At 40.6% G+C, this 21,561-nt stretch overlaps 1 protein-coding gene across 6 annotated transcripts in view; it reads left to right on the forward strand.

Moving 5' to 3' along the window:
* The window catches only part of LOC133575284 (connector enhancer of kinase suppressor of ras 2), a 175,367-nt gene that overhangs the window by 114,721 nt on the left and 39,085 nt on the right, over positions 1 to 21,561 (forward strand). For 5 of the 6 annotated variants that reach the window (XM_061927915.2, XM_061927912.2, XM_061927914.2 and 2 more), the window contains exons 10-12: positions 16,524 to 16,642; positions 16,713 to 16,924; positions 20,953 to 21,039. In XM_061927915.2, coding sequence (XP_061783899.2) covers positions 16,524 to 16,642; positions 16,713 to 16,924; positions 20,953 to 21,039 — 418 coding nt within the window. The remainder of the gene's footprint in view (positions 1 to 16,523; positions 16,643 to 16,712; positions 16,925 to 20,952; positions 21,040 to 21,561) is intronic. The other variant, XM_061927916.2, reaches the window with a different exon arrangement.

A 21,561-nucleotide genomic window follows, 5' to 3' on the forward strand; every position in this document is an offset into this window, starting at 1 on the left:
GGCACACAGCAGGCACACCAGTGGCTACATTATGGACTTTAATAGTGTTCTAATCGCAAACCCAAGCTCCGCCGCAGACACCCCATCGCTCAAAAACTCGTATTTTATTTTGCTTCCTTTTCCACTGATGTTTTATTGCAGTGATTGTACCTTGGGTTAGGTTGAATTGTGGTTGAAAACATGCTGAAAGAACATCAATTATTTATCTGAAGAAATTCTGAGAAATTCTCATTTCCAGCAGCTTTACAAGGGTGGGAACACACAGGGTCATGCACTTTAAAAAAAAAAAAAAAAAAGAAAAGAATAAGCAAGTTTAAATCAATCAATGTTTATTTATATAGCCCTAAATCACAAGTGTCTCAAAGGGCTGCACAAGCCACAACGGCATCCTCGGTACAGAGCCCACATAAGGGCAAGGAAAAACTTACCCCAGTGGGACGTCGATGTGAATGACTATGAGAAACCTTGGAGAGAAACGCATATGTGGGTAACCCCCCCCTCTAGGGGAGACCGAATGCAATGGATGTCGAGTGGGTCTGACATAATATTGCGAGAGTCCAGTCCACAGTGGATCCCAGAGGTGTGGACTCGAGTCACATGACTTGGACTCGAGTCAGACTCGAGTCATGAATTTGATGACTTTAGACTCGACTTGACAAAATGTAAAAAGACTTGCAACTCGACTTAGACTTTAACATCAATGACTTGTGACTTCACTTGGACTTGAGCCTTTTGAATTGACATGACTTGACATGACTTGCTACTTTCCCCAAAACCCAAAGATGAAAAAGTTATTCGGGAGCGCTCCGTATTTTTCATTGTGTACTTGTCTATCAGCGTTGCGTGTGTCAGCTGGTGTGGTCTCAGTACAACAGCCAATCAAATTAGATCTACTTTGTTTTCATCACACAGCATTCATCCAATCAAATTGCAGGACAACCAACGAAGAAGACATGTCCAAACCACACGCCAGTGAACAAAAAATGATACCTAAAATAATTTTGTTTGGGTATAAAAATTACGAGGTGGTCAACACAAAACGGTTTGCAGTATGCAACACATGCGGTTCGAAAATTACTGATGGAGAGGCAACAACTTCCAACTTCGTCCGGCATTTGAAGTTGCACAAAGAACGGTAAGTTTTGAATGTAAGATAACGTTTATTGGCTAAGTAACGTGACTTTTATTTGCTGTGTAGTTAAATCAGTGAGGCTGTAAACTCACTGCTAACGTTATAACGTTATTGCAAACACGGGAATCTGTTGCAGTTCACTACCTTATTCATACTTTTTGTTCAGTGATTTTTTTTTAAGCAGGGTTACGTTAGTCAATATATCACACGTAACGTTAGACGGCGGTCAGCAGCACCGCGTATTTTAGCCACCTAAAAAAAGACAAAAATAGTAAAATAAAGGTCAGTTAAAATGTATACTATATTATGAATATGTGTACCGTTTTAGCTAGCTTTCTGACATACTGTTGGTTGTTTACCTCAGGGGTCCCCAACCACCGGGCCGCGGCCCGGTACTGGTCCGTGGATCGATTGGTATCGGGCCGCACAATAAATAATTTTTTTTTCCTTCTTTTTTTAATTAAATCAACATAAAAAACACAAGATACACTTACAAGTAGTGCACCAACCCAAAACAACTCTCTCCCCCCTTTTGTTCTGGGCATTGAACATGAAGACTCTTCCTTCACTGTTCCGAGTGGCCATGAGAGTCTTGGCAGTGCCTGCCTCCAGTGCTCCAGTGGAGCGAGTTTTCAGCCATGGTGGCATCATACTACGCCCCCATCGTGCACAAATGACTGACAGAATCTTGGCTAATTTGGTCTTTTGCAGATGCAATGCAGCATAGGGCCCTGACATATAAAAAGTACAACTTTTTTGTTATGTTCACGTATATGTCATGTTTTTTCAATGTTAACACTTTTGTACAAATAAGTACATTTGCACTTTATTTTTCAATGTGTTTGTTCTGTAAATGAATGAGTTAATGTTTAAAATGACTGGTTAATAGTGCTATTATAAAGTGCAATGTCAGCACAATTTTCTTTCCTGCAATTTAAAATGCACTTGTTTTAATAAATAAATACAGCGTTTGAAAAGCATACACAATCTGTGTCAATATATTAGTCTGTGGTTAAAAGGACTTGAAAGGACTCGAAACTCAAAATGCAGGACTTAGGACTTGACTTGAGACTTTCCAGTCTTGACTTTGGACTTGACTCGGGGCTTGCCTGTCTTGACTCGGGACTTGACTCGGACTTGAGGGCAAAGACTTGAGACTTACTTGTGACTTGCAAAACAATGACTTGGTCCCACCTCTGGTGGATCCAACATAATAGTAAGAGTCCAGTCCATAGTGGGGCCAGCAGGAAACCATCCTGAGCAGAGACGGGTCAGCAGCGCAGAGATGTTCCCAACCGATGCACAGGCGAGCGGTCCACCCCGGGTCCCGACTCTGGACAGCCAGCACTTCATCCATGGCCACCGGACCTGTGTGTCTCCCCCTCCACAAGGGAGAGGGGGGAGCAGAGGAGAAAGAAAAAGAAACGGCAGATCAACTGGTCTAAAAAAGGGGGGCTATTTAAAGGCTAGAGTATACAAATGAGTTTTAAGACGGGACTTAAATGCTTCTACTGAGGTAGCATCTCTAACTGTCACCGGGAGGGCATTCTCTAGTACTGGAGCCCGAATAGAAAACGCTCTATAGCCCGCAGACTTTTTTTGGGCTCTGGGAATCACCAATAAGCTAGAGTTCTTTGAACGCAGTAGTATTAAAAGTATTAAAAGTATTAAAAATGTTAAAATAACTTTAAGAAAGTACACTCAGTCAGACACTGAAATTAAGGAAATGGTGTCTATATACAGTATTATCATATTTATATTTATATTTTGCTCTTATTGTTAACTCTATCAGTGCTGAAGTAATCACGGAGCAGTGCAACAAAACATATTCAGTTAAATGATCAAAATAATGTCTTTATCAACACAACAGTGTCATGCATGGATATGTGCTTCAGTTCTGTAGATGATGACACACCAAGAGGTGTCGGCATATGGAGTCTGGCAATGAAAAGGGGGCTTTCCAGTTAGTTATGTACCGATTACTCAAAAACGAATTGATAATATAAGAAATGACTGCAAGATTAATTTTCAGGAGCAAAATTACATAGAGAACTTGTGAGTGAAACTTCGATCATCTGGACACTATGCAAAATCAATTAGGACACTATTCAATAAGATAAGTGGCAACAACTGGATGATGAATAGGTCAGTTTCACTTAAAGCTTATTTTCCTACTGCATATTTAACTTCAAACAAAATGCAGTTTTTTCAAAAACGTATCCTCTGTTTGCCCCTGCAAAGTTTTTATTTTTTGACCTGCTCACACTGATTAATTTAAATGCTTTTTCCTCCACATTCATTTTGTCCCTTCCTTAGAAGTTATCCTTTCCTCCAAGTTCTGTTTTTATACCCATCTGTTCATTCCTGCAGCATCTTTGTTCTTCTCTGTTGTCAGTAGTTCTGCTGCTTTTAAAAAAGTATCTGAGAGCATCAATGTCATAGTTACTTTCATTATTACTGTGGTATATGTGTGTGTGTGTGCGTGTCATAATGGTGAAACTTGGCTTGTTTGGTGTATGTGGTTTTGATAAGAGTCTATAATCTATTGAATACTTTGATAAACAAGTTACTTGCATCAGTTTCATCAGTCTACACAAGAGGCTGGATGACTATTATTTTCCTCCACTGCCTAATTAGATCACTACTTAGTTTAGTTTATTGGTACCATTTGCTTACTGTTGTGTTCTATACTTGATGCATTGCTGTGATCCAAACACACAAGAACATACCAGAACAACAACAATCTGTGGGAGAAAGGAAGAAAAAGAAGTGTTAGATGTGTTCGCCCTCAAAAAGACTTGCACACTTAATTATTTATGTAAACTACAGGCTGTGAAACAAGATCTTCTACTCAGCAGATACTGGAGATAATTCACTGACTCCAAAATATAAAGACTGTGTGTTCACACATTTTTTTAAACCTGGTAGAGTATATATGTACATGATTCAAAGCCTGTTTTTTGTCGGATGAATTTTACAGTTTTTAAATATAATCCAAACGTAGCAAATATCCAGAGAGATTATGGACTAAATCTAAAAAGGAAACAGTATATCTCTGCAAATGATCATGCAACTCCGCACTTGTTTCTCAAAATAGCATGCATTTACATGCAGTAATTATTTATACACCTAGACATATTACATATTTATGAAAAAAATGTCTCAGGCAACGAGTGGCACCCGTGAGCGATGTGACAAATGTGCACAGTATTAGAAAAAAAAATACACACATTGCTTGGTTGTAATTAAAAGAGAATTGCAAATATTTGGGGGAATTCCGCAGTCATTTTTCCAATCCTTATGTGAGAAAAGGACATGTCTTTACCTTTTTTTTTGCATTGTAAATAGAAAAAAAAACACTAGTACGAGAAGGCGAACAATGTAGCGAATGGAAGTCATCCTTTCCGCCTGACATTGTTATTGTTTGAGCTAACTTAAAGGCTTACTGAAATGCGATTTTCTTATTCAAACGGGGATAGCAGGTCCATTCTATGTGTCATACTTGATCATTTCGCGATATTGCCATATTTTTGCTGAAAGGATATAGTAGAGAACATCGACGATAAAGTTTGCAACTTTTGGTCGCTGATAAAAAAGCCTTGCCTGTACCGGAAGTAGCAGACGATATGCGCGTGACGTCACAGGTTGTGGAGCTCCTCACATCTGCACATTGTTTACAATCATGGCCACCAGCAGCGAGAGCGATTCGGACCGAGAAATGGATGAAAGATTCGTGGATGAGGAAAGTGAGAGTGAAGGACTAGAGGGCAGTGGGAGCAATTCAGATAGGAAAGATGCTGTGAGAGGCGGGTGGGACCTGATATTCAGCTGGGAATGACTAAAACAGTAAATAAACACAAGACATATATATACTCTATTAGCCACAACACAACCAGGCTTATATTTAATATGCCACAAATTAATCCCGCATAACAAACACCTCCCCCCTCCCGTCCATGCAACCCGCCAATACAACTCAAACACCTGCACAACACACTCAATCCCACAGCCCAAAGTACCGTTCACCTCCCCAAAGTTTATACATCACATATATTTCCCCAAAGTCCCCAAAGTTACGTACGTGACATGCACATAACGGCACGCACGTACGGGCAAGCGATCAAATGTTTGGAAGCCGCAGCTGCATGCGTACTCACGGTACCGCGTCTGCGTATCCAACTCAAAGTCCTCCTGGTAAGAGTCTCTGTTGTCCCAGTTCTCCACAGGCCAATGGTAAAGCTTGACTGTCATCTTCCGGGAATGTAAACAATGAAACACCGGCTGTGTTATCCGGCACAACAGTCAGGGGGTGCATTCTACGGCGGGGGTGTGTTATCCGGCACAACACCTGCCGCAATACACCGCTTCCCACCTACAGCTTTCTTCTTTGCTGTCTCCATTGTTCATTGAACAAATTGCAAAAGATTCACCAACACAGATGTCCAGAATACTGTGGAATTTTGCGATGAAAACAGACGACTTAATAGCTGGCCACAAACACACAAATCCTTTATTTATTGAATCAAAGATTCTGAAATTCTACGACATAGTGAATTTGCAAACAGCTAAAATTATACACAAAGCAAACTATAACCTGCTACCCAAGAATATACAACAATTCTTCTCAAAAAAAGAGGAGAAATATAATCTTAGAGAGAAATGTAATTTAAAACATTTGTATGCACGTACAACACTTAAGACCTTCAGTATATCAGTATGTGGAATTAAATTATGGAATGGATTAAGCAAAGCAATCAAACAATGTACTAATATGATCCACTTCAAGAAACTCTTCAAACTTAAAGTGTTTACAAAGTACAAAGAAGAAGAACCATGATAAACATTCTGAATTTATTTAACTCATCCATTCTTTCATTCTTTCACTCACAAAATAATCTTACTTATCTCAACATATGAAATGTAACTTACTTCACCAATTATTATTTATTTACTTATTTTATTGTGATTACTTATGGAGTATATTGTGAATAAATTGAGAACAGGAAGTGAACAAAAGTTTTAGCAACTGTCATGTAAAAGAAAAGGGGTAGGATTAAATAAGCTTTGCTTCTTCCTACTCCTTTTCGAACATGTTGAAAAGAGAAACTGGAGATTGTGATGTATCATGTTGTATACTTGCATGTTCGAAATAAACTCAAACTCAAATAAACTCAAACTCAAACCATGCTGTCCCAAAATGTCCTCTACAATCCGTGACATCACGCGCAGGCATCATCATACCGAGACATTTTCAGCAGGATATTTTGCGCGAAATTTAAAATTGCACTTTAGTTAGCTAACCCGGCCATATTGGCATGTGTTGCAATGTTAAGATTTCATCATTGATATATAAACTATCAGACTGCGTGGTCGGTAGTAGTGCGTTTCAGTAGGCTTTTAAAGGAACTACTTTCTGTAACAGAGCGTCTTAATCAGGCAAGTAACATAGTTTATGCAGCTCTTGACAGGCTGAGATGCTTGTTTGCTCACATGCATTTATTACCTGAGAAGTGAGGATTAATTCATCAACTAAACGGGGACCACAATTCATGTGCTGAAAGATATAAACACCTCATCAGTCAGTAACCAATTGAGAGTGGACATTGTACAGTAAGTGTTTGTATTTCTTACTTAGTACTTAGTACTACTTCTACATGAGGCTTAGTGTTTCACTGCGGCTTAGCACACAGCTTCTAAAACTTTTAGCTTGTGCTCCTTATACTCAGGCTAAAAAAATATTGGAATCTGGATCATAATTTGTCCCAAAGTATTTGTTGTTGAATAGAACAGCGAACGTCATATCAGTACCCCAAATAATAACAGTGCTTAAGAATGCTTAAAATGAGCAAAATATGTAAATATTACATGGGACAGTATTTTGAAAATGCCTGTTACTACATTACATTCACAATTACAACATATATATACAATTTTTTGGGAGTTTTTTCTACAGGGCTCTATAATGTGAAATAGCTCAAATCCCTATTAGCTGAATCGTTAGCCACCTATTGCTCACGGTTTTTCACTATTTAGAATGCACAAGAAAATCAGACAAATTTGTTCTTGTCTCACACAGGGATTGTAAATGATAGGCAAAATTCTAAAAAAAAAAAAAGAAAGTGTAGTGCCCCTTTAATAACAACCAGGCAATGTGTGTGTGTTTTTTTGGACTAATGCTGTGTACATTTGTCACATCGCTCACAACTGCCACCCGTTGTCCTAGACCCCTTTCTCATAAATCTGTAATATGTGTCGGTGTATAAATAATTACTAGTTGTAAATGCCTGCTATTTTGGGAAACATGTATTGGTGAGTTATGTATTGTTAATAGGCAGGCAGAATAGGTAAGCAGTCATGGCTTTGTTGACATCTTGATGGAAGTACTTTGTTCTATTTTTGTTCTGCCGTCTGAACACAATGGCAGTTATAGTGTTCAATTATTATTATTATTATTATTTTACCTATTTGTAAGCTTTAATAGCTCATTTTGGCAAATTAATACAATGGAGGAAATTTAACCAGTATTTCATTTAAGTAAACACTTCATGGTCACTTGAGGAAATGTTGTGACCTCATTTAATTGTTTTCTGAACTGAATTAACATTTTAATAAAATATGGCTAGTTTCCGATCATTGAAAGGATAACTAAATTGGTATATTGGGTTGTAAATGTCATGATCCTTGGTTTTGCATAATAGTTCCCATTGATGTGTGTTAGTTTCAGTTTCAGCCTACCTCTCTCTGGTGATTAGGACATACACCTGTTGACCATCATCATTTTAGGAATTTATATGCCAGTGCCGCATACCAGACTGTGCAGGTGCATTACTGAGCACTTCCCAATTAGTTACTTCATGTTTAACTTTGCTTTCCTTGCTACCAGTTGTCCTTTTGCATTATCAGCTGTGGTTTACTGCTCTTCCCACGTTTATGCGCTTTCCTTTGTTATGCTTAATTTCCTAGTACCAAATAAGGGGACCTTTTACTTACACACTGCATGCCTTCTCTGCATCCTTGGATACCGCCAACAATGCTAATGCGCAACCGTAACAGTAAAATTAGCACCACTGGTATGTGTTTTCAAGCAGAACTGTTGTCTAAAAGGGTACAGTAACGTCTGCAGATCTTTGTTGCTAAGCTCTTGAAAAACGAACATGGTGTCAGGCTTGGTAAAAAGGATTGGACTCAGATGCAGAGTAGGGAACTTAGACAGGCTTTTATTATGATAGCTTCCTTTCACCTCCAAAGGCAAGGAATTACAATATCTATATTAACCAAAAAACTAATCAGCGAAAAAGGTTCCAAAAAATAGGAACAACCGAAAATCACTCCGAACGGAGGAAAACACAAAAGCAAAGACGAACTATAATTGGCGCCGTATATGCTATAAAATGTATTAACAAAAACGCTCCAACAGGAGGAAGAAACAACAGCTATGAAAAATTCTACACTATCTAATCTAATAAAGTTTAACAAAAATTGTACTCAAAAATTTGAGGAAAGAATGAAAAATAACTGATAACTCACTCCGCTTATCCGAGGTCGGGTCGCGGGGGCAGCAGCCTAAGCAGGGAAGCCCAGACTTCCCTCTCCCCAGCCACTTCGTCCAGCTCTTCCTGTGGGACCCCGAGGCGTTCCCAGGCCAGCCGGGAGACATAGTCTTCCCAACGTGTCCTGGGTCTTCCCCGCGGCCTCCTACCGGTCGGACGTGCCCTAAACACCTCCCTAGGGAGGCGCTCGGGTGGCATCCTGACCAGATGCCCGAACCACCTCATCTGGTTCCTCTTGATGTGGAGGAGCAGCGGCTTTACTTTGAGCTCCCCCCGGATGGCAGAGCTTCTCACCCTATCTCTAAGGGAGAGCCCCGCCACCCGGCGGAGGAAACTCATTTCGGCCGCTTGTACCCGTGATCTTGAACTCCTCCACTTGGGGCAAGATCTCCTCCCCAACCCGGAGATGGCACTCCATCCTTTTCCGGGCGAGAACCATGGACTCGGACTTGGAGGTGCTGATTCTCATCCCAGTCGCTTCACACTCGGCTGCGAACCGATCCAGCGAGAGCTGAAGATCCTGGCCAGATGAAGCCATCAGGACCACATCATCTGCAAAAAGCAGCGATCTAATCCTGCAGCCACCAAACCAGATCCCCTCAACGCCTTGACTGCGCCTAGCAATTCTGTCCATAAAAGTTATGAACAGAATTGGTGACAAAGGGCAGCCTTGGCGGACTCCGACCCTCACTGGAAACGTGTCCGACTTACTGCCGGCAATGCGGACCAAGCTCTGGCACTGAGCATACAGGGAGCGGACTGCCACAATCAGACAGTCCGATACCCCATACTCCCTGAGCACTCCCCACAGGACTTCCCGAGGGACACGGTCAAATGCCTTCTCCAAGTCCACAAAACACATGTAGACTGGTTGGGCAAACTCCCATGCACCCTCAAGGACCCTGCCGAGAGTATAGAGCTGGTCCACAGTTCCACGACCAGGACGAAAACCACACTGTTCCTCCTGAATCCGAGGTTCGACTATCCGGCGTAGCCTCCTCTCCAGTACACCCGAATAGACCTTACCGGGAGGGCTGAGGAGTGTGATCCCACGATAGTTAGAACACACCCTCTGGTTCCCCTTCTTAAAGAGAGGAACCACCACCCCGGTCTGCCAATCCAGAGGTACCGCCCCCGATGTCCACGCGATGCTGCAGAGTCTTGTCAACCAAGACAGCCCCACAGCATCCATAGCCTTAAGGAACTCCGTGCGGATCTCATCCACCCCGGGTGAATAAACTAAATAACAAAAAATCACTCTGCTAAGGAGGAAGAAAGGAAAACTCAAAATAGCAACGAAGGGATTCAGGATCAAGGAACATAAGCTTGAGACGAGGTAAGGTAAGGCAAGGCATGGACATGGACATGGACATGGATGCTAGAGAGCACGAATAAACGAGACAATCTGGCACAGAACAAAGGGAGGAGTGGGCTTATAAGACACATGAGGGTAAAAGGGAACAGATGGAAACAATCAGGGAACCGGGATGATGTCAGACTGATGACACAAAAGGAAGAGCAAGTGACCTGAAACGAGAGGAGAGTTCCTTTTCAAACTAAAACATGCAAATCACAAGACAGAAAAAACCAAGACAAGACATCCCTCACTGCGGTGTGACACATGGAGATTATGGCATTAGCTTTTACTAGAATTTTGAAGCTAGATAAGGGCAACAGTAGATTTACACCGAAATGTTTCTCATGAACACAAATCATAACCACCTAAATTTAGGGATTGCTGGCTAATACCAGCTACTGCAAAACTTACATCGACACAAATGACTTAAAACATTGTTGTTATTACCAGTCACTGCAACTCAACTCCTCACAGGAAGATGAGATCTCTCACGGATGACATTTATCAGGCGAGTACATCTTTCATTTCCTGGGGATGTCCTAAGAATGTGTGGCATCCTGCAGACGATAGCAGATCTTATTTCACCTGAAAACCGGGTATGCTTTTACTCTTTTTTTGGGGGGTCCGTCAAGGATGTAGTCTACACGCACACTGTTCAATACCTGTATGGATTGGATGTTTTATCAAGCTGGGAGGTCTTTGCCTGAAGTATGTATCGAGAAAAGAGACTTGCCAATTTTTTGATTGGTCAAAATATGTTTGATTTTAGGTGGTAGAGAACCTTGGATTGGGTTTGTCCTGGTTAAAGACCAACATTTAGGTATTTATTGCATTTTTGGACTGTTCCCAGTGCTGTATCCTTAGATATTGTAGAGCAGGGATTTTCAAATTGTGCATAGTGAGCGCCCCATCAATATAGTTGGTGGCTTACCTACTCCCTAAGATGTCTGCTACTGTTTACGCTCTCACTGTAAGAACTAAAAATCTAGTAATTTTGCCTTTGACATAACCTTAAGGACCTGTAGTGTCCAGATGACCGAAATTTCACCTCCAAGGTCTCCATGTAATTTTTGCTCTTGAAAAACGAATCTGGCTGTCATTTCCCATAACTGATGTCATCTACAGAACTGGAGCTCTATTTCCCCACATAGATAAAAGCATGTAAAAGTATTATTTTGATCACATAACTACATGTTTGTGTCGCCCAGGTCCATGATTAATTCAAAATGATCGGGTTAACATTACAAACAAAAACAGACATACGTATGATAATGTGTGTATATATATATATATATATATATATATATATATATATATATATATATATATATATATATATATATATATATATATAACTGACTGAGTGTATTTTCTTAAACTTATTCTGACATTTTTAATACTTATTTATTCTTTTTTTTTTATAAATATTACAGGCTCTTGTGTGTATCCACCTATGTAAGGCTGCTGGTAATGTGAAATAAAGTATCTCTCTATGTTCTTTGAGCATTTTTTCAAGCACAATTCAAGTCAAAGGTACGATTTCAGCAGTAAAACATCAGTAGAAGAGGACACAAAATATAATTTTAGAAGATTTGCTTATTTATCTCTGCTTTTTGAGTGTCGTGTCTGCGGCGTAACTTGAGTATCCTATTGCGAGTGTGAAATGGACCTACACTTTCGTGTTTACGATATGAATACTGTTAAGCTCCATAATATGGCCACTGGTATGCCTGTTCCAAGCTAAAGAGGGGTCTCAAAGTCTCAGGGAAACCAACGCATTCACAAGGGCAAAAAAGGTCAGTTACACACGTCACACGCCACTGGTATGTCTGTTTCAAGAAAGAACCACAAAGTCCCCTAAAAAAGTAGCGAAAACTTGTACAATACTTTACAACATTTTTTTGCAGGTTCTGACTGTGGTGTCTTTCTCACCTCAGCGGGAATTTTGCAATGTTTGTCAAATTCTGCGTGGAAATAAAATGATTCGCGATGAAGATGCGACCAAAACACATTTGAACTGATTTACTAAAGGTTTGCGTGTAATCTAAAACACTTGCAAACCTAAAACCACACGCAAAGCTGATCTACTTAGTGTATGCACATTGGATTGCGTATGTTAAGTGAGCAGAATAAGACTTGCCATCCATTTTGCATCTCTGTCTTAATCAATATGTAAAATGTATGCTGATCATCAAAACACCCACAATACTGGAAGCAGAAATGCAAATATAATTACTTAGCACCTGCAATGTGATTTATCAACACTCATCACCGTTTTGTGAGCATTATATTGTTTGTTATTTAACACGTGTCAGAAGGACATGCAAACTGATAGTTCCACAAACGGCTGCAGAATCAGACAGACAATGGACAGACAAGAATCCTCCGTCCTTCGTGTGTGTGTCAACATGTTGGACATTGAGGAATAAAAAAATATTAGACATATTGTCTATTCTGCAACATCCATCCATCCATTTAAGTCATCTGCCAGCCATAAAATTATAAAATGATATTCTGCAACATCATTTTATAATTTTATGGCTGGCAGAGGACTTAAAGAGCCTGTTAAAACAAATTTAATTGCTGCGTTTTGGTGTCATTTGGTATTTGTTTAATGACATCCGTATTTTTTAACATAAAATATATATTATCAAAATATTTCTTATATTAAAAAAAAACTTCTTTAAATATGCATTTTTTTGCGTCTTGAGCGGACTAAGTGCAGCCTCCTTCCCATGCACCTTAGGCGGTAAAAAAAAACCGGAGATGCACTGAATGACTGCTTTTAAAATGCCCATAAACAGTGGCATATGTCTCCGGCATGTTTGAAAACATAGCATGATAACATTGATGTGCAGTAAATCAGAGTTTCTCTGTGATGATGCCCTGTATGGTACATGCAAAATCCTCATTTAAATAAGGCGTTTTGCACCTTTCAATTGCACACGCAGTGCTAGCAGATCACATGCAATACGCCCACTAATAGTACATGCAATTTCTACTGATTGCACACACTGTTTAGATAGAGCGAGGTATTTGGAGCTTAGTAAATCAGGCTCATAATATGCAATATGAAATTGTCTCCAGTTGTTGGCTTAACCTTGTAGGAGGTACCGAACCCCACCAGTTTCATATGCTTATTCACCGAACCCTTCTTTAGTGAAAAATTAAATGTTTTTTTTCTTAATTTAATCTTAATTCATAAATATTAATCATGAAATTATGTTATTATATTAAAGAAATACAAATAAAGATACATTTTACAAACAGAAAGTTACAGGAATGTACACATGATCCCATGTTTCCATCTCATTGTGCCACATGTGAATGTTTAAGTGGTAACTAAATGCAATATCTGAAAGGGGTACAAATTATTTCCAAAGCAGGACCCCCACCCAGACATACAATACTAGTACACAGCTCCTGAAAAAACAATATTTTTTTGTTATTGTCATTGTAAGTGGGCCAAAACACTTATATTAGAAAATAAGCTCATGGAAATGACCTCTGTCATTGGATTATAATAATAAAACATTTTATTTATTTGGGACAGGTGTGCTGCTGGTGTGGCCAAAGTGCATGTGCACGTCTGACGTCGCTCACATGTGCTCCACTGAATGCGCAAAGAGTTTTTGTGTTTGCTCACGCATATGGAAAATTAGAGGGGACATTGTTTGGGGGAATCCATAATACGCCGATAGGGAAAATTGTTATTTAAACGATGAGTCGGGTGTGTCTTGACCTCCGCGGTGGAGGCTCCGCCGAACCCCTGAGGCCCACTCACCGAACCCCTAGGGTTCGATTGAACCCAGGTTAAGAACCACTGTTTTAGTGTTAAACGTGTTCCAAAATGTGCTGAAACTCCCTATAAAACAAGCCTAAAATCACTACTGTGTTTATTTTGGGGGTACATTTTAGGTCCAGAACAAGGAAATAAGTGCCAATGTTGTCATTAGAGGGGCCCTTGAAGTTAGCTTTGTTGCTGTTCTTCCCCATTTTGAAAACCCCTTTTGGAGAGAGGTTGATTTACTTTCACAGTGACATTTGTTGAATAACAAATGTGCTCATGAAGTCAATCGATATGGCAGAATTGTTTTGACAGCCCTGATATTTCTAATCTAATGACCTGCATCCTGGTGCTGCTCATTTTAAATCTTTGGATTCAAAAGCTAAACAACCAATAAACTTAGAGTAGGACAGGACTTTGGTACCAATGGGATGACATGTCAGAGACATAAATCGGACACGTAACTCTTTATCATTTATGAATGGCAACGAGCATTGCGCTTATGGGACGTTCTTTCCAGAGAATGATCTAATTAGCGTTAAGACTGCTTATTGACTCCAGTCCATGGGCCTGGTGTCCAGTCACACCCAATCTGGCCTGACCTGCATTCATGCATCCCCACGGTAAGGACCTGCAAAGTGTTAATGTTAAAGTTGTGATATGGCCCATAGGGTGTATGCATTACATTTCGATATGTTTGTAGTGAATGCAGCAGGAATCCAATGTTTTAAGTGATGTTTTAACATGCTGCAAAGCCACCTGCTGTGGAAGTCCCATCCTCTCTCTGCTTGCACTCCCAGCACTGCTTCCCCTTTTTCCTAAGGCTGGGCTGTAATCACTAAATTACTATTTTCCCTCTCACAGCACAGTTCCCTGCCTCGCTCTCCTCTCCATCACTCTCCCCCTCTTTTTCTCTCTTTTTGACCCATTTCCCTGTCTCTGCTTCATCGCGTCCCCATGTTTTTTGTGTTTTTTTCCCTAACAGCATTCTTTTAAAAAGATGTTTGACTGTACACCTCGGACAGGGGTAATGATGGAGACACGTCCTGGGGACACAAGTGGTGAGGCAGTGGAAAGGTTGAGGAATTACAAATGCACACATTTATAACCCTTACCGTTGCAGTAAGGGTTACCTAACTTTAAATTTCCCTCTTGATCAAAAATATATCTATCTATCTAGAAGGAAAACAGCTCAGATGTATTTAAAATTGGTACATATCAGTTCCCATGAAAGCAGCAAGGCATCCTGTTCTCATGGAGGACGCGCTGACAAATGACGCGCCCTCGAGTCATGCTGAGGTAGGAGACCCCGCTAGCTTTCCTCTGCCTCAGTGAGAGCAATGGTTGCTGTGGAAACAGACATGGAGAACCCTGTGTATGTGTGTCTGTGCGTGTGTGTGTGTGTGTGTTTGTGCGCGTGTGAGTGTGTGTTCTGGCAATGCATACTTATTGGGGACGTCTTTCTGTTTACAAAGTCACTTTATGGGACGTTTGACGTTATGGGAACCAAAATAAAGGTCCTCTGAAGGGAAACCTGTTTACAAAATCACTGTAGGGGATTTGTTTTGGGGACTTTTGCAAACTTTTCCAAATTTTCTCCCCCACTCACAGTGTGACTTTGCTGGGTGCGTTTTGGACATGTTGGGCACCCCTGGACTCGCGTGGCCGGCAGCAAAAGGTCCCCTGAAGGGGAATTTTCGCTCCCCCCCTCCCCCTGTGACTATGCTGGGTGCGTTTTGGGCATGTTGGGCACCCCAGGACTCGCGTGGCCGGCTGCGGGACTTGTGGTACTCAAACCTGGGGTATTTTTTTACATGTTGGCCGCGTTAGGGACATTTGCCCTGCTAGCCTACCAGTATATGTGTGTGTGTGTGTGTGAAGATGCATGAAACAAAAGGATAGAATAGTGAATGTGGAAAGACTGCAGAGTCAGAGCCTATAGAACAGGGCTGTCAAACTCATTTAAGATCGGGGGCCACATGGACAAAAATCTACTCCGAAGTGGGCCGGACTGGTAAAATCTTCTGATTGTTTTCTTTGTTTAAAAATAGAACAAGCACAAATGTACAAATCCTAATGTTGTTGGGGTTTTTTTTTACACTTACATGTTGCGGTTAATAGTATTCTATCTTTATTTGTTATTATTTATATTTTCTGAATACATTATGTGATAATGTTCATCAGTCAACTCATTGGTGTTCATTTTCAATCCATCAAGAAAAAAAAAATGATATCAAAATCAAATTACAGGATGTTATTTATGAGGTTTGATCATTTTCCTCGACTGATGTACTAACATCATGTGGTTTATTTTGTACACATGTAGCATCAAATAATTGCTATTGCGACATCCAGTGGACACATTGAGAACAGCTGTTTCTTTCATTCAAAAATTTCAGGTACATTTTTATACTTGGCAAACTCATCCCGCGAACCGGATACAATCTGTTCACGGGCCTGGGCCGTACGTTTGACACCCCTGCTATAGAACATAGCATCTATAGTAAATGACTCTATTCTTTGTGATTCACAAATGTAAAAGAAAGGTTCCGGCTGAACTTCAAGGATACAAAAGAGTATTTTGTTTTGTGTTTTTCCCACAGTTTTCTTATGTGCTGTGAAGTTGGAAAATAATCAATTCTCAGTTTATGCTTTAAGATCCTCTATAACAACACATTTTTATTCCTTTCCTTTCAGCCGGTCCCCACAAGCCCTACCAGCACTTCCCCTACACCCGGTGGCACTTTAGGCATGTCCAAAATGGATGCCCAAGACGTCTACATTCTTTCTCCTGTCTCCGGACTATACAGCCCAAGGTTGTTCTCTAGGACACACAGATGCTGACCTCTTTGCTGACTATGACTAACATGGGGCTGTGCTCTGCAGAGAAGAGCTGGGTTTGATTTCATGTGATGACATCAGCCGGTACAGTGTGACTCCCCAGTCTGTCTCGAAAGGGTCAGAAGCCGTCAGCTATTACCTGGACCAGGACAGCGGCCAGTACTTCTCTCTTCTGGAGGGAGATGGACCGCCGGGCTCCGACTATGACAGGGGCCGTAATACGGGCGTGCGCAGGAGAGATAAGACCCCCACTCATGGTAAGAAGCAGATTTCATCATGTTGCTGGTGTTACTTAAGTGGCTCCCAACTGGTTTCTTCAGTAGAACAGCATGTTCTCCAAAAATGTTTTCAACATTCCCTCATTATGTGCTCATCCCTTGCTTGATGGCTGTTAAGCATCTCTACCAACAAGGCTTCTGATGCTGTTTGTCTGTCTGCCCGTCAGCATGATACAGCATTACACTGAAAATACTGGGCCCATGTCCATGGAACTGGTTGGAAGGTTGGGACATGGACCAAGGAACAAACCATTACATTCTGAGGCAGATGGATAATTTTCGCTTTCTGGCATAAACCTCACATAAGGGATATGGTTCTTTATTTAGCTCTCAATGGAAAAGCATTCCTCAACTGGGGTGTCATGTCCCAAAATCAAAGACAAATTCATTAACAGTGTTCCGGGCCCTCGCTCTAGCCCGAGACCCTCCTTCACACTATCCCAGACAGCTTTCAAGTCATACTGTTCCTTCGTGGGTGATTCTCAAGGGGCCGTCATGATGTGAAAGGCCAGGGTCACTCTGCAAACAAATGCATTAATATGCATTCACAGGACTTGTGAGCCGCATGTCTGGACTATCAATGAAAGCAGGAATCTGCCCTCTGCTATGCAGAGACTTTACAGAAACTGCTCAAATGTAACAGTCACTGACAACCTAAAATGTGGAAAGTGGTCAACAGCAATGACTGTGACAGTAAAGCCTTTACTTTTTTAGCCATATCGTTTTTGCTGTGTCACATGTTACATTCTTTTCACAAGTCCCGAGTCAGAATTGTGTACACTATCACACTCTTTTTGGCTTAAATTAGCAGATTAGCTTCCTGACCCGTTGCTGTGGTGGACATTTCCAGCGTTACCAAATTGCTGAATCTTATTGTTGAAAGGATGCTGAGCCCTCCAAATAACTGAAGTGCTGAGCTCATTGGTTTCCTTGGCAACAGCTACGTAGCTCGCTAGACTAAAGGAACATGCAATATAAAAGGAAGGATGTTTACATTTGAAGCAGTGAGCAAAATTGCAGATATACTTGTATTTTTTACCATTAACGTGGCTTAATAACAGCATTTTGTTCCCGCGACAGGCAGTTTTGTACTGTGTTCAGACTATTAGTGGGGGTGTACAATTGATAACTGAGTGCAAAAGTGATGCAGACTGGCCTATTCAAAGAGGTTATTGTGTGTACTATACTGGCTGTGCCAATGGAGACACTCCACATTCATGATATTATATGCTCCAACGGTCCAACGTGTGCTGATTTGTTATGTTGTGGAATATGCAGCGGATGCATACAATATGAATAATCTTTTCTGGGCGATACAAAAGTGCTATTTAGGCAACAGAACCTATTTTTAGCCCGCTTAAGGTGCGCTTTAGGAGGCACAGGTGTAGTGATGGTGCATCTGGAGTGATCCAGGTGCAGGAAAATGCACATTGGAAGACATTTTGTTGTATAGCAAATATATTAATATGCCCATACTTTTAAATGTGCTAAATAAAGACACAAAACAGCGGCCTTTCAGTCTTGATTAATCACATTACGAGTGCTAAATCACTATATTTACATCTCCCAGTATTGTGGGCGTTCTTATAATCAGCATATATATTTGCATTTACAGTACATGAAGACAGACATGCTAAAAGGGTTGCAGTCTAATGTTGCTCATTTAAAGGGTATAAAATAACCAACTGTTCTTACGTATTAGTACCTGCTTTTGTGTATAAGTATGGGATCTGCATAAGTCCCGAACATTTAAAATCAAACCATTGAGGCATTGTGGAGATATCTATAAAACAATCTTGTCTTCCTTCATACCTCTTCCAAACGAGCCGTTTAGAATTCGCATAACTTGTGACGTTTTTCCAATTTGTGACGTCAGCAGATATATCTATATGTGGTAGAGGTTTACCCAAAGAGCTTTGCGCCAGTCCGCCATTGTAGTCAATAAGTTCCTTCTTTTGCTCTATCTTATTGTTGTGGGGCAGACTGGGTCGTACATGCACATGCATCCTCTGCTGTTGCCATTTCTAATATAAAGTAGTGTATAGTTCTAACTCATAGAGTAAGTAGACTTGATATGGAAGCACTAAACACTACAACATGGCTGATGGGGAGAAGACGCAACCAAAGTGAAGGCACGTAAATAAGTGCGCCCACAAAACAGCACATCCTGAAGAGACGGTCAGAAAGCGGCTTAAAGATGGTTTGTAAAACATAATCTATGCAACATTTTGACCAAATTACATGTTATGTCGACCACAAGGAAGAAACATCATATGATCCCATTTAAGAGACACAATCCTCTGTGCACAAACTTAGTAGATCAGCTCTGCGTGCGCCAGGGGCGTCACTAGCTTTTAAGGACGGGGGGGGGCTTAGTCCCCAGGAGATGCACAGGATGCGAGCGAACGTTACGCACAAGCACAAAACTTCACAAACGGCAAACAAAGACTTAGAAATTATTCATTGTTATTATTATTATTTTAAAAAAATGCACGGGACGAAATGAAATGCTCCCCGGGACGATGGCTTTTAACCATTTTTTTTCTTTTTCTTTTTATGTATTTATTCATTTTACATTTTATATTAAAGGTCTTGTTTTTTCCTCCCTCTGAAAATCCCATGAAATGTTTAACAAGCCATCCTATAATAATACAACAGATATTAATGTAACAATACAATAAAACAAATATAATGAATTATGTTTTTTTCATTATTTTAACAATAGGTTAATGTATATTACTTTATATAGATTCTACAAGAAACACAAAACTTAAAAAAATAAATTATTTACAATTGCACACACAAGGTTTTGTGCCGCTTCACTCATTGTAAAGGAAGATAATGTGCTTCATACAACTGCAGGACCGCAAGCAAGGTCGCAGAGAAAATGCGGACTGGAATTTGAGTGATGTGGGCATTTTCTATATGAACAAGTGGAATGGATTGGATACCGACGCACTAAAGAGGCTCTCTACCTTACGCTACGAAGTGAGGGGAAACTGAGTGAATAATAACAGGTTATATGATTATTTATTTAAACTCATATTTGGGCCACTTTATAATGAATATGTCGGCATGTATTTGTAAAAAAAACAAAAAAAACACCAAATTATTTAGGGGGGCTTAAGAATTATTTAGGGGGGCTTGAGCCCCCCTAACATAGGCCTAACAACGCCAATGGCGTGCGCTATGAAACTTACACATCTTTCAAAACACGCAAACCTTTAGTAGATCCAGCTTTAAATTATGTCCGGAATTTCTTCTGAATGTCTAATGCAGATCAGCCCTCAATCTCACGTCCACATATCTACGTTGATTGAAAGTTAACTCGAGCAGCGCAAGCCTGCAAGTTAAAAGCCACGGACTGTCAACTCAAGTTCCAGGGCAGCTCTTAAGGCATCTAAGAGGAAGGTTTACACAATCTACAATTGCACAGCCACACTAGCCGGAATACGTTACAGGTGCAGTATCTGTATAAAAACTCATACAGGCAAAAATATTCCAACATGATCTGATTACATTTTTTGAACAAACTAAAATTATTTTTGCTGTTACAGTAAATGCAAAATGTATACCAGATTCACAATTTGAAATCTTTGCATATACCGTGATACACATATTGGTTTATTTTGAAGAAGACTTATCCCGGGTGACTTATATTGAGAGGCAGGGTGAACCCTGGACTGATCACCTGTAAATCATAGGACTGACAATCACTCACATTCACGCACGGTAATAACAATTAACGGTCTTCAAGTAATCTAACAGAGTGAAGTGATTTTAGCACAAGGAGAACAAACTGCACACAGAAAATCTAAAACTAAAATGTGGGTCAGATGATCCTTGTCATGCATGTCATTCCCTTCACCTGCACACACCTTGTCTCTCTCTCACCTGTCCATCCACCAGATGTCTCTCAGTCACTCTCTCGGTCTCTGCTTGCCAACACCCGATTACCTAAGTTGCCCCTTAAACCGACTTTCTGATCGCTGGTTGGATCGTTCCAGGTGACCTCAGACCTGTTTCCATGCCTCCCGAATATAACTGGATGGCCGAGGCCAAGGAACCCAGCATGGGCAAGAGAGGGAGCCGAGGTACACACATACTACTAACACATATACATGCAACGCTGCCCCTCACACTGTACAAACAAACAGGTTTGGAACAGTGCCTTGCTTTGCTTCCACTTCAACTCAACACATTTCAGCCCATCCTCAGATTATTCATGGTGCTGTGGTTGTTTTAGGATGCATATCTGGTAGGTATGTATAGTTCAAAACAACCATAAATGCAAGGGTATTGCATTTATCCACCTGCTCTGGAAATGAAGGTATTTCCGTGTGCCCAATTGGAACAATTTGCACTGACACTCGATCTGTATTCAATTCCACTCTACTGTCAGAAAGTGTATGAATAACATTAAAGCACAATAACAAGTTCAGGGTTGGATATTTGTTTTTCTTCCGTCAGTTTTAAAGTTTTTTTGTGCATTTGATAACGAACAAATGAAAACTGTCACACTTTCTGTCACAATCCAGATTTAGCAGTGGTGTAGTCCAAATCCTCAATCTTTGCTAACAGATAAGCAGGATGTCCATAGCAGTGGAGTCATATTC

This window comes from Nerophis lumbriciformis, linkage group LG35 (genome assembly GCF_033978685.3).
Source record: "Nerophis lumbriciformis linkage group LG35, RoL_Nlum_v2.1, whole genome shotgun sequence".
Lineage (NCBI taxonomy): Eukaryota > Metazoa > Chordata > Actinopteri > Syngnathiformes > Syngnathidae > Nerophis > Nerophis lumbriciformis.